Genomic DNA, 13,305 nt, shown 5'->3' with positions numbered 1-13,305 from the left:
CAAATTATTGTCGTGACTTAAACTGGGAATAATGTACTGACAAGAAATACTTGTGTAGTAATGGGACATGACAAAATGTGTAAAACTCCCAATGAGAGCACCACAAACCAACTTTGCCTGACTGCTGTTCAGGACAAAAGCATACCAAAGTTGTTTTAGTAGTTACAAAAATAACTACAGGGAGGCAGTGGCCGAGTGGTATTATCATGGACTATTGATTCAGAGATCCAGGTACTGTTTTGTGGATTGGGTTCAAAATAATTATAGATGTTGTCCATTCTTTATTTCTCCCTCTTTAGTATCTAAAAAAAATTGTATTGTACACCTCAACAAAATGTAATACTTGCTTTTCAAGTTGTAAACAGATTTCCTGGTATCCAGTTAAAGAAATCCCACTTCTATTTCAGTTTATAATTCCAAACCATTAAAAATGTGCTGTGTTATATAGTGCCACCCTTAAACAAAATGAAATTCAGTATTTAGATGTGTTTCTAACACAACAAAATTTGTTATTTATCTCCATTTATTCCTGAAGCAATATTTCAACAATTCCTTGTTATTTACTTCCCAAATTCTTAAACTCTTTCAATATAATCACATTCTTGATAATGATCAGTTATAACACTATCTTTTCCTGCAATTGAAGTTTTTACATTGAGTGGTTGAATCAGTAAGTTGCATCAGAACTGGCTTTTCTATTGCTGATTCTTCATCTCTCAATAACAATGTGCCTACCCCCACCTACAGTCACTGGCATTAATAACCATTTTAAAATATTTCATACTGTCGTGGTGGCTAATGCCATTCATGCTGTTCATTTAGAAGACTTGCTTTCAATTTCCCAAAGGCTGATTGGCAATCCGCTGACTATACCATTGTTGCCTGTTTTCATAACCAGCCTGTTATTGTCAGTTGAAGTTAGGGTCAAATTTCAGGTAAAATCTACATATTCTTAAAAATCTCATGATTTCCTGCTTAGTTTTAGGGACAGGGAATTATATTCAAGCCTTCAGTTTTGCTGTTCTTGGTAACACTTGCACTTGCCCTTGCCCTAGCCCTACTGTTTAACTTGCTTTTGCAGATTCACTCTTGGCAAGCTAATTACTAAGCTGGCTAACTGTAGTTGTTTAAATAGGTCTTCTAGTTGCTTTACATGTTCTTCCCAGGTACTTGTGTTTCTAACACTGTCTAAATAAGATGTACTGTATGGCACTTTAGCTATGATTTGATTCATCAGTCTTTGAAATGCATCTAGAGCATTCTTAAACCAGAGGGCATCACTATACATTGTTACATCATATAGATTATGTCAAAGGTCTATATTTCATGAATTTTTGATGTCAGTGGTACTTGTCAGTATCCCTTTAATAGATTCATCTAAATTCTGGTCTTCCTTCTATTGGAAAGATGTTGTGAAACTTGAAAGGGTTCAGAGAAGATTTACAAGGATGTTGCCAGGGTTGGAGGATTTGAGCTACAGGGAGAGGTAGAATAGGCTGGGGCTGTTTTCCCTGGACTGTTGGTGGCTGAGAGGTCTATAAATTCATGAGGGGCATGGATAGGATAAATAGACAAAGTCTCTTCCCTGGATGGGTGAGTCCAGAACTAGAGGGTATAGGTTTAGGGTGAGAGGGGAAAGATATAAAAGAGACCTAAGGGGTAACTTTTTCATGCAGAGGGTGGTTGTATGTATGGAATGAGCTGACAGAGGAAGTGGTAGAGGCTGGTACAAGGCATCTGGATGGATATATGAGTAGAAAGGGTTTAGAGGGAAACTGGCCAAGTGCTGGCAAATGGGACTAGATTACGTTAGGATATTTGGTCTGCGTGGATGAGTTGGACTGAAGGGTCTGTTTCCGTGCTGTGCATCTCTATAACTCTTAGGTGAAGCACTGCTGACCCTATCAATACAATCATCCAACCAAGGAATCGGGTGTAAGTCCGTTTTTGCTGTTGCACTTACTTTTCTGTAATCTATGCAGAACTGGTAGACCTTTCTGGTTAGAAAGTAACACTACTGTGAATTTCAACTGATTGAATCAGGTGATTTTTTTTTAGAATGCATTGAATTGCTATTTCTACCTGAGTTTGTTTTTCTGGACTTAACCATTAAGGATAGCATTTCATTGGGTCTGATTCTCTCAAATCTACGTCATGTCTGGCTAACATAGTACATCCAGGTGTATCTCAATTTCTTTGAATTTTTTAAGTAACCTTCCAATTGATTTTCGGCTAAGTATGAACATTTGTTATACGTATGTCCCAATATTTCTGTAAATTGGTGAGTTGAATTGTAGAAGGTTCGTTTTGTGAATCATAACTTCTCATCCTACGTCACTCTTGCTGTCCATGTCAACCTCCACTACTCTTACCTCCTGACATACTTGCTCTTTCTTGTCGCCTTCCCTCTGATGATATTGCTTCAACATTTTTGCAACATTACAGATTCTTCTACCTGCAATCTTGATTATCTACCAGATAAGTCCAGTTAATAACTGTCCTAATTACCTTTATTGGACCACTGAATCTCCCTTTCAGAGATGATTTGGAGATGCCGGTGTTGGACTGCTGTGTACAAAGTTAAAAATCGCACACCACCAGGTTATAGTCCAACAGGTTTAATAGAAAGCACACTAGCTTTTGGAGCGTTGCTCCTTCAGGTGGTAGTGGAGGGCTCAATCCTAACACAGAATTTATAGCGAAAATTTACAGTGTGATGTAACTGAAATTATACATTGAAAATCGATTGTCTGTTCAGCCTTTCATCTGTTAGAACACCGTGATAGTTTCACTTCTTTCATGTGTAAATCACAAAACCTTTTTTTAAAAAGTTGCATTCTCGGGTTAGCTGTTAACAATGGTGATAGCTAGACAATATGTTGAAGGTGTTATCCCCTGTGTTCTCGGTCTATGCCATGATGTTTAGATTGATTCTAATCTAAAAAGTGAGGTAACGGAGTTCTACATGAATTCATGCAGTTTTTGAGCAAAGTACAAGGGTTGCAGAGTTACATTGTACTTTGCTCAAAAACTGCATGCATTCATGTAGAACACTGAGCTGAAAAACTGCATGAATTCATGCAAAACTCCGTTATCTCACTTTTTAGATTAGAATCAATCTAAACATCATGGCATAGACCGAGAACACAGGGGATAACACCTTCAACATATTGTTTAGCTATCACCATTGTTAACAGCTAACCCGAGAATGCAACTTTTTAAAAAAAGGTTTTGTGATTTACACATGAAAGAAGTGAAACTATCACGGTGTTCTAACAGATGAAAGGCTTAACAGACAATCGATTTTCAATTGTAATTTCAGTTACATCACACTGTAAATTTTTGCTATAAATTCTGTTAGGATTGAGCCCTCCACTACCATCTGATGAAGGAGCGACGCTCTGAAAGCTAGTGTGCTTCCTATTAAACCTGTTGGACTATAACCTGGTGGTGTGATTTTTTTTTTCCCTTTCAGAGGTTCACCTTGTAAAGATGATAACACTAAATAGCTCATCTCCTTGAACAATTTGAATTATAGCATGTGTGTCTGCTGATACATGAACATGTAATGCAATACTAAGGATTCATTTATTTGCCTTTTTAAAAAATCTAATTAATTTTAATAAAGCTCTTACCTCATGACCACACGTCAGTTTTGAATGGACTAAACTCAGTAGATTTATTTATGGACTCTGGTAGCAGAGCGTAAGAAATCCATCTCTTTGTCCCAATGCTGTGGACGTTCATGACAATAGATTGTAATCATTGCTTTGCGAGTTTAATGTATTGCTCCAATGTTTTGGATACTCTAACATCTGTTTGTGGGGTTAATTTGACCTCTTGTGATGGACTTTATTTAGCACCACACATATGGGAAAATACCTGGAAATTGTCCCTTTAACTGTTAGGACTCTTTAACCTGATTTGAACTTGTCATGAATATAAATGAAGGTATAATTTTCACTCCAGCCTAATCATTTCTAAAGAGTAAGTCAAATGCATCTATGATTTATTAACAACTCCTGCTGCCTCTGTTTGAAATAACTAGTCACATTCAAATTTTACTTTATAAGATGAAAATAAACTATATTCACCAACTGCCCATTTACTAGTGCCTTGACTTTGTAAAGGGGGCAAACTATATCATACCAAAGACCTTTAGTCCTTTAATATAATTATGGATTCAGTTGCATCTTTTGAAGGAAAAGGGGGTTATCTTTCCTTTTGATATACAGCCACTCATATGTCTCATTTACTTTATTTGCCTTACCTGCACGCAGCAGTTTTTACCTCCTGTTCCCTGTGGTATGTTCATTTTGAGCTCCTTTTCAGACTTATTCTCATGACCTTCAATAAGTCCTACAGCCTTCCTGTGCAAGTTCTTGCATTCGGAATCATTGTCCAATTTCATTGCTGTGGAAACACTTAGACTTTCGATTTTCACCTTCATCCTCCTCAGAAAAGCTAGTTGTTTATAAATTCTTCTGTCAGAGTTCAACTAAACCTTAACCGACTCCGATGCCTCACTATTTGGAGTACCTGGTCTGTCATATTTCTACCTGCATTTTTTTTGTTTACTTGAAACTTGCAAATTTGTCAGGGATAGCTCTTCCAACTGCAAGAAGGATTCCGGTGCTTCTCATTAGTTTAGTATGGCGAACCTGGTATCTTACCTTTTTTATTTTTCACAACTTCACACCTGTCTTGCTTTGTTCTGGTCCAAAATATCCACTTCACTGGACAACCGCATCAATAATCAAGAACAACAAAAATGAAATAGCAATTTGTACAAATTAAACAATATGCACGCAGACAAGCAATATCAATTAAGCCATGATGTGGAGGTGCTGGTTTTGGACTGGGTGGATAAAGTCAAAAACCACGCAACACCAGGTTATAGACCAACAGGTTTATTTGAAATCACAACCGTTCAGAGTTTAGCCCCTTGGTCAAGTGAAGTGAGAGGGAAGCACACAAATAATCCTGTTGGACTATAACCTGGTGTTGTGAGATTTCTGACAATCAAGCCAGACAAATGACAAGCAGTTCAGTACCTGTCTAATGAGTAAAACAAGGACACAAACATGGGAAACCAAATTCTGAAGATCAAAAGTCTAGATCAGAAAGTTGATGGATCTGTAGCATTGTCCTTTTGATTTTGCTGTACTGAGACATTGGTGTCTGTACAGTAATGGTTATCCTTCAATTCAGTGGTTGATCAGGTGAACTTGGGTCTTGTAGGAATTCTTTCAAGCTTTTTTTGGACTTTTCTATCATGTGAGGTGTGTACAGACTGGATGTTTTCACACTGATATTCAACTGTTAGAGGACTGTTGCCGGGCGAAGCCTCCTTCACTCAAAAGGTTCTTGGTGTTGGTTAACTTTGATTTTTTTTCCCTCTATTTCAAAAAAGCAACATTGTATTGCACACCTCAACAACATGGACCACTTGTTTGTCAAGTTGCAAACAAATTTCCTGGTATTCAATTACTGCAGTTAGACTTCCTTTTCAGGTTATAGTGCAAAGAAGAATTTAAAATGTCTCTTTTATAATATGAAAATGAAACATCAGAGACATTTTGCTTGTAAACAATTCACTTTTTCCACAATTTCCAATATGATTTACCATTGGGTCACATTTGACCATGTGAAGAAAGAGAACTTGGAAGGAATTCACCAAAAATGAATATTAAAAATTGTAATGCACATGTCAAGTAATAGGGCAGTTGGAAATGGAAGAGGTAAATTAAGCACTGGGAGTAAAGTACTGTAAGATGGAAAAGAGGAGAGGAGACAATTGTCAGTATGCACAAATAAGAAAGTTGTATGACTTATTAAGGAGAATGTCACAGCTATGCTGAGAGAGGATATCTTACAGTGTTCATCCAGTAGCCATATGGATACAGCTCAGGAATAAGATAGATGCAATTAGTATGGCAGGAGTTATACTCAAGGCCTCCTGATGGCCGGCAGGAGATACAGGGATCATTGGAAAGATGTAAGGATTGTAGTGGATACTTTCAACTTCCCAATGTTGACTGGGACTCTCTTAAGTTGAGTGCCATAGATGGGAAAGAATTTGCCAGATGCAAACAGGATGGTTTCTTGAAACAACATTAAGATAGTCCAACTAGGGAAGAGATTGTATGAGACCTTGTATTAGGGAATGAACCCGGCCAGGTGATTGAAGTTTCAGTGAGGGAACACTTTAGGAACAGTGATCTTAATTCCAGAAGTTTTGAAGTAGCTATGGATAAGGATAAGAATGATCCTTGAGTGAAAGTGCTAATTGGGGGAAGGCTAATTACAACAGTATTAGGCAGGTATTAGAGAAATTAAATTGGGGTGTCTGTTTGAGGGTAAATCCATATCTGATGTGTGATCGTCTTTTAAACGTCAGTTGAACAGACTTCAGGATCAGTACATTCCTGTGAAGATGAACGATAAGGATGGCAAGACATATTGAAAGATTAATAGAAAAAAAAGGAAGCATATGTAAGATTTCAGAAACTGAAGTCAGATATGGCCCTTGAGAAATATAAGGGAAGCAGAAAAGAACTTAATAAAGGAATTGGGAGGGCTAAAAGGGCCATGAAACATTCCTGGCAAATAGGATTAAGGAGAATCCTAAGGCATTTAATATGTATATTAGAAGCATGAGGATAGCTGGAAAAGGTAGATTCACTTAAGGATAAAGTAAGGGTTTATGCATGGAGCCAGAGGAAGTGGGTAAGGTTCCGAATGAGTACTTCATATCAGTTCTAGATGTAAATTTGTTTGTTGGAAGGTTAGTTTTCAGACATTTTGACACCATACTAGGTAATATATCTCCAGTGAGCCTCTGGTGAAGCACTGGTGTTATGACCTGTTTTCTGTTTGTGTTTAGGTGTCCTTGGGTTGGTGATGTCACTTCCTGTGGTGATGGTCCTGTTCTTTTTCTCAGAGGGTGGTAAATGGGGTCCCAGTCGATGTGTTTGTTGATAGAGTTCCGGTTGGAATGCAATGCTTCTAGGAATTCATATGCGTGTCTCTGCTGGTTGTCCTAAGATGGATGTGTTGTCCCAGTTGAAGTGGTGTCCTTCCTTCCTTACCACCCTCTTTACTCAGCGAGTCGTGAGTTCATGGAATGCCCTGCCAGGAGCAGTGGTGGACTCTCCCTCTTTATGGGCATTTTAAACGGGCATTGGATAGGCATATGGAGGATAGTGGGCTAGTGTAGGTTAGGTGGGCTTGGGTCGGCACAACATCGAGGGCACTGTATTTTTCTATGTTCTAAAAAGAACAGGAAATGACATCACCAACCTAAGTAAACCTAAACACAGCCGACGATGTTACCTGATAGTGTGACAAAACGTCTGAAAACAAACCTTCCAGTTCAGTGAGCAAACTTCCAGCCAGAACCTTAACCTGAGTGACAAATCTTCTCAAAACTTACTAACTTCATATTTAATTTACCAAAGAGAAGGACATAAGATTAGGGAGGGGTGTATTGATACTCTAGGACATGTTGATGTTGAGGAAATGGTGGTGGTGTCTTGAAAATCATTAAGATTGATAAAGTCGCTGGATCTGATGGGATCCAAACAGTATACTGAGGGAGGCAAAGAAAGAGATTGCTGGAGCCCGACAGACATCTTTGTATCCTTTTTTAGCCACGGGTGAGGTCTCAGATAACTGGAGAATAACCAGGGCTATTTATTTCTTTAAGGACAACAGGGATAATCCAGGAAAATATAAGTTAGAGAACCTTACATTAGTGGTAGGGAAAGGATTTACTCACATTTGGAAAAGATAGACTTAGTAGGGATAGCATAGCATTGTGCTGGGGAGGGCTTGTCTCACAAGCTTGAGTTTTTCCAAGGAAGTGACAAAAATGATTGAGGGTAGGGCAATGGATGTTGTCTACATGGGCTTTACTAAATTTGACAAGGTCCCTCATGGAAGGCTGGCCCAGAAGATTAAGTCACATGGATGCCACAGTGAATTGGTAAGTTAAAAAAGAAATTTATTTGGTTATAGAAAGCAGAAGTGGCAGAGGGGTGTTTCTGACTCGAGGTTTGTGACCAGTGGTATTCCGCAAAGATTTTTGTTGTTTGTAATTTGTATAAATGATTTATATGAAAATGTTCCTTGTCTGATTAGGAAGTTTGCAAATAACAAAAATTGTTGGAGTTATGGATAGCGAGGAAAGTTGTCAAAGGATGTAGATCATTGGAAAGTTAGGTGAAGGAGTGGCAGATGGAGATGAATTCAGTCCAATATGAGGTGATGCCTTCTGGGAGGTCCAGTGCAAGAGGAAAATACACCATAAAAGCAGGACCCTTAGGTGCATTGGTATACAGAGAGATCTTGCAGCAGAAGTCCATTGCTCTCTGAAAGTGGCAAAACAGTGGATAAGGTGATAAAGAAGGCGTACAACATGTTTGCACCTTCAGTCTGGGCATTGAGTATAAAAGATGGCAAGTCATGTTGTAGCTCTATAAAACTTCCATAAGACCATATTTGGAATATTGTGCGCAGTTCTGGTTGTCACATTATAGGAAGGATGTGGAGGCTTTGGAGAGCGTGTAATAGAGGTTTACCCAGATGTTGCCTGGAATAAAATGTAATAAGCTATAAGAAGAGATTAGATAAATTTAGATTGTTTTCAACATAGAATCAGAGACTGAGGAATCAACGTAATCCAAGTCTGTAAAATTGAAAAGGATGGACAGGATGGAAAAATGGAATCTTTCTGCCAGTTTGGAAATGCCAAATACTGGGAGGCCTAGGATTAAAGTGAATGGGAAAGATTTAAAGGAGATGTGCGAGGCAACTTTTTTTTTAAACACAGAGGGTGGTAGGTGCCTGGTATGGGCTTCCAGGGGAGGTGGCAGAAGCAGATATGATCGCAACATTTAGACAGACACGTGAACATGAATAAAGGGAATATAACATGCAGCTGAGATAGGGTAAGTTTGGTCAGCACAGGCTGTATTGTTCTGTGTTCTTTGTGTTCATTCTAAGTCAGAATGGGAGTGACATGGAGAGGAACTTGGTGGAGTTCCCATGTATCAATTACTCTTGACATGGATTTGGATGGTGTTATGGGCTGTCTTTTTTTCTGAAAAAAAAGGGAGAGAATTTTGAAACTCAGCTTACAAAATAGAAAGAGAGAATATATTACATTTATAATTGTTTAAAAGTGTCTTCTGTTTTGTTGCTAATAATTTACATTAAGATTGCACTGATGACAGAACAAACCCGTAACAAAGGTTGGCATAAATTTTATTTAATTATGTCTTTATTCTCAAGATTATGACAGCATAAATGACCGCTATGGGCAGCCTTGCAAAATTTATCAAAAACTCTGCTCAAATAAAGCTGCTGACAATCTAAATACTAATTGCAGCCATCTTTTCAGAACTAAACTCCTGTTACTAGCAATGTCACAAGGGAGAAAAAGTATATATTAGTATGCATTACTATTCTATAATATCCAGTTGAGGTAAGAATATTAGGCAATAACCTCCACAAATACTGAATAAGTTGCTACACCAACAAAGCTAAATGTCTGCAAGCATTTGAACCTCTCGTGTGCCTGGAGGTTTTAATGCATGTTTCAGTCTAGCTGTTGTGCTCAACAGTGTGAGCAGAGAGTTGGTAACTGCCTAAGGATGGTGCTAGAGATCTCATCTGAGGACATTGCAACTTGCAAGTTTGAGTATGCCCATGTCTGAATGATTGCCTGCTAAGTTGCTATGACGAGATTTCTGTTTGGACCTGAATAAATGTTTGATAGCTGAGTGTTTCTGCACTAACGTGTTTGGATATTCTAGTCTAGGTTCTCGATACTGGCACTGGAGGTGCTCATTTGTCTCACTACATTGTGAGCAGATATCAGCTTTGCTTTTCTGTTGGGACATGTGAGCATTGGTGTGTGCTGCCATTTCTATTGTATGTTTAGTAACTTGTTCGATGAGGTATTAGATATAAATCTTGTTATGTGCATGGATATAGGATAAGGAGGTAGGGAAGTATTGGTGACCATTTGAAATCAGGTGTACAGAGATCTGATGGGTTAGATTTTATGCTTGTGCTGACATTGGTGATTATTGCCTCCAATTTGGTGTATAAAAATTAGTGTCTTCTCTGTACATGCACAGATATTTGGTACCCTCTATATGAGCATGTGCAGATGAGTTGGCATTGTAAAATTTATGAAAACCGCTCCACCAACTCTATTAACCATCTAAAAATATTAATTGTAGCCATGTATCTAGAACTGTACTCACATTAGCAATGCCATTTTGGGGAAATTGCAAATGTTAGGTGATTTAAATTCATTTGTGGTACGATGAAGGGCAAAAGAACATCAAATACTGAAAAAATTGTAACTGCAACAAATGCAAGCATCCTTAAGTGGGTGCGTATGAATGTTTTTGTTGAATATATTATAGATGCTGTTGCTGGTACTTGTTTGTAAAGTTATTTGTAGGAATATTTGTGGACGTATGGTCTTGTATGCTCACCATCATATGGATATTTACATGCACTAACCAAAAAGAATTTGACATTTTAAACATTTTGAATGTTACAATATCTTGGCTGTAAATATTTAGCTTAGTTCAGTACTGAATAAAGTAATGTATGATCAACTTAAGCAGAATCAAGAGGGGTTTTTTTTGTCCACTGATACCTTCAGTACACTTTTGGACAAAAAACAAGGCATATACGTAGTTACATGTCACAATTTCATTTTGGGTACAATTTGTAATATCACAGGCTGCTTAAGGATACCCAGCAAGAGAAATTGCTCCATTCTGTTGCTGAAGCTAATTGTTCAGCAAATCTAAATAAAAAAAAATCCTTCTATACTTTGTGAATAGAAGTTACAATTTATGTTCTGTGTTTTTAAATACATTCCTGATAAATAACATTTAAACTATTATATTCAGAACTGAGGGCATAGGGAGCCAGCTTCCCAATGTCAAACTTGTGTTTTTTAAAAAAAAAATTTGGATGTACGTTTTTGATAAATAAAACACATTTTATAGGACGTTTTAAACCAAGGTATTAGCCAAAGATAGACTTGTTAACGGTTACAAACTAGGCAATGCTACCATTTATTTACACCACACTTGAGTAGTGAGCACCAACTTATCTTTATATATTTAGATGTTCACATAAATTTTTAAATGGTCACTAATGCAACTTCTGAAAGCAGCACCTACTTAAAACAATGTCCAATGACAAAAATAAGTGCAAGTTTGTCAGAAAATTGCTAGATATTCTCTATTAATGTTATTTTTTTACTGCCCTGTTTGGTGATCGCATTGTTCTAAATCTTTTTAGATTGTGGAATAATTATGTGCCTTGGAATGGATACATTTCACCCTGTATCCCATTATAAGAAGATTTCTGTATGGCTTCTTTAAAGAAAAGAGAAACATCCTGTACATTACATGTCTATTTAAATCTTACACTGAATATAAGGAACAATATTGATGGAACACAAAGTGATTCAGTTCCTTTGGTTTTTGCTGCTGCTGCTTTGTTTTTTTCATAAGGCAGTTGTTAAGATTCACCATTGCCCAGGAATGGCTATACCGCACTCGTACCAATGGACGTAATTGATGTGTGTTCGTCCACCTATTGTACCAAACATAACCGGCTCCTGGCGAACACTTCGGTAAAAACCTACAAGTTACAAGAAAACAGCCTTATTTAAAGTAACCTGATACTGAAAGTATTAAATATTATGATTATCTCAATTCTGGCTAACCAGGTGTTTATGTGGCCTGTTCTTTATCAATAGTTTTAACAGAATACATGCTTTTTGAATGTACGGTACTTCCCCTTCAACTGACACTATGGAGAAGATTTAGAAACATCAGTTTTTGAACAAAATGTTAAATTGGATTTCTCTCACTATTGTATTACCCACGTGATGTTTTCAGTGCAAATACCAAGGAGTATTTGGCTGGCCAACATATTAAAACCACAGTAAAGATAAACATGAAATATAATGATTGCAGTCTAGACTTTTTCTTTAGTCTAGATTGTACGAAAAGTCTCTGCATGACTAGAAACGTTTTTCTTGGTATAAATGGCTTGTTCAGTTTCCAGGTTTTGAACCCTACATCAGATAACTAAAGGTTGCTCACATCTGGAATTTATAGATTGAACAAAGAGTGAAGTGGGGAAGGAAAGAAATATACAATAATCTAATGTTTTCAAACCTTTGTATGGCTTATGGAAGGAATCTGCTGGTAAATGATGAAAGACTGAGCCAGGTCAAATATTATAATTTCTCCTTGTGAATATTACTCAAACATGGCTGAGAGTTATGCATTCCTCAGACAACAAACTGTAACACAATACAATTAACTGGTAACATTCATCTCTAGTGAGGAAGCTGACCATAGGTTTGAATTCAAGCTTGAAGCAGAGCTGGACAATACAGCGAAACAATCTAGCTTTAAGGGAGCGTGAACCACTAACTTCAATCTGTACTATAACTCATCCCAGATAAGTGCAATGCTTTCATAACTACTTTCTGACCATATATTAAAACATAGCACAAGCACAATCTAGGACTATCAGATCAAGATCAGGCAATTATAATTATTGATATTTTGCTCACCTTGTCTGATTGGCAATTGTTCCGGAAGGAGATGTTCCCCTGTTCTGCCGTCCAGGAATGAGTCCACAAACTGACAGTGATCCTCCCCATGCCCAGATAAATCTCCTATGTTGTAGAAAATTCCTATATTTTTAGACAATAAAGAATAGTATCTGGTTTAGTAACAATGCTAAATTGTCTTAAGATTCTCAATTGTAGGTGATTTTTTTCCCTTTGGTGAATTGCATATTCCATATTTGTACAGTACAGATCTGTTAGTTGAAGACTTGAATTGCATGAAAATTCATCACCTGTATTGCAGACATTGGTTTCACACACTTTACAAGATAATTGCTGAAAAGTCGCAAAGCCATGAATTTACTTCTTAAACACTGAATTTATTATTCATTCCTGGATTTTTCATGGGGAGAGATACTCTCCTTATATCTATAGTGCTTACTGCCAAAGGCCTATAGAACTTTTGTTAGGTTCATCCACTGAGCTGGATGATGGAACTAGAATAATTCCTGAACTAATTTCAGTTGGGTTGGGGGAATTGAATTGAGATGAACCTGCCAATAAGTTTAATGGAAACAGAATAATTGTGCCAGATTTTGTTTCCATGTGCGTATGCTGAAATTATCAACAGGAGGAACTGAATTGCCATGGGTTAGTAAATTACTTAGTGTGGAAACAGGCTT

The 13,305-nt window shown here is 37.4% G+C and overlaps 1 protein-coding gene across 25 annotated transcripts in view; it reads right to left on the bottom strand.

Moving 5' to 3' along the window:
* Positions 1 to 9,250: 9,250 nt before the first annotated feature.
* LOC132821115 (target of Nesh-SH3-like) overlaps positions 9,251 to 13,305 on the bottom strand; it is a 348,093-nt gene continuing 344,038 nt past the window's right edge. For all 25 annotated transcript variants that reach the window (XM_060833661.1, XM_060833668.1, XM_060833670.1 and 22 more), the window contains 2 exons: positions 12,626 to 12,748; positions 9,251 to 11,679 (listed from right to left, as the gene is read on the bottom strand). In XM_060833661.1, the coding sequence (XP_060689644.1) occupies positions 11,564 to 11,679; positions 12,626 to 12,748 (239 nt within the window). In that variant the 3' untranslated portion in view covers positions 9,251 to 11,563. The remainder of the gene's footprint in view (positions 11,680 to 12,625; positions 12,749 to 13,305) is intronic.

The sequence above is a fragment of the Hemiscyllium ocellatum genome, chromosome 12 (genome assembly GCF_020745735.1).
Source record: "Hemiscyllium ocellatum isolate sHemOce1 chromosome 12, sHemOce1.pat.X.cur, whole genome shotgun sequence".
Taxonomy (NCBI): Eukaryota; Metazoa; Chordata; class Chondrichthyes; order Orectolobiformes; family Hemiscylliidae; genus Hemiscyllium; species Hemiscyllium ocellatum.
Note: the sequence above shows the minus strand (reverse complement) of the source record. Positions and strands in the feature narration are given on the sequence as shown.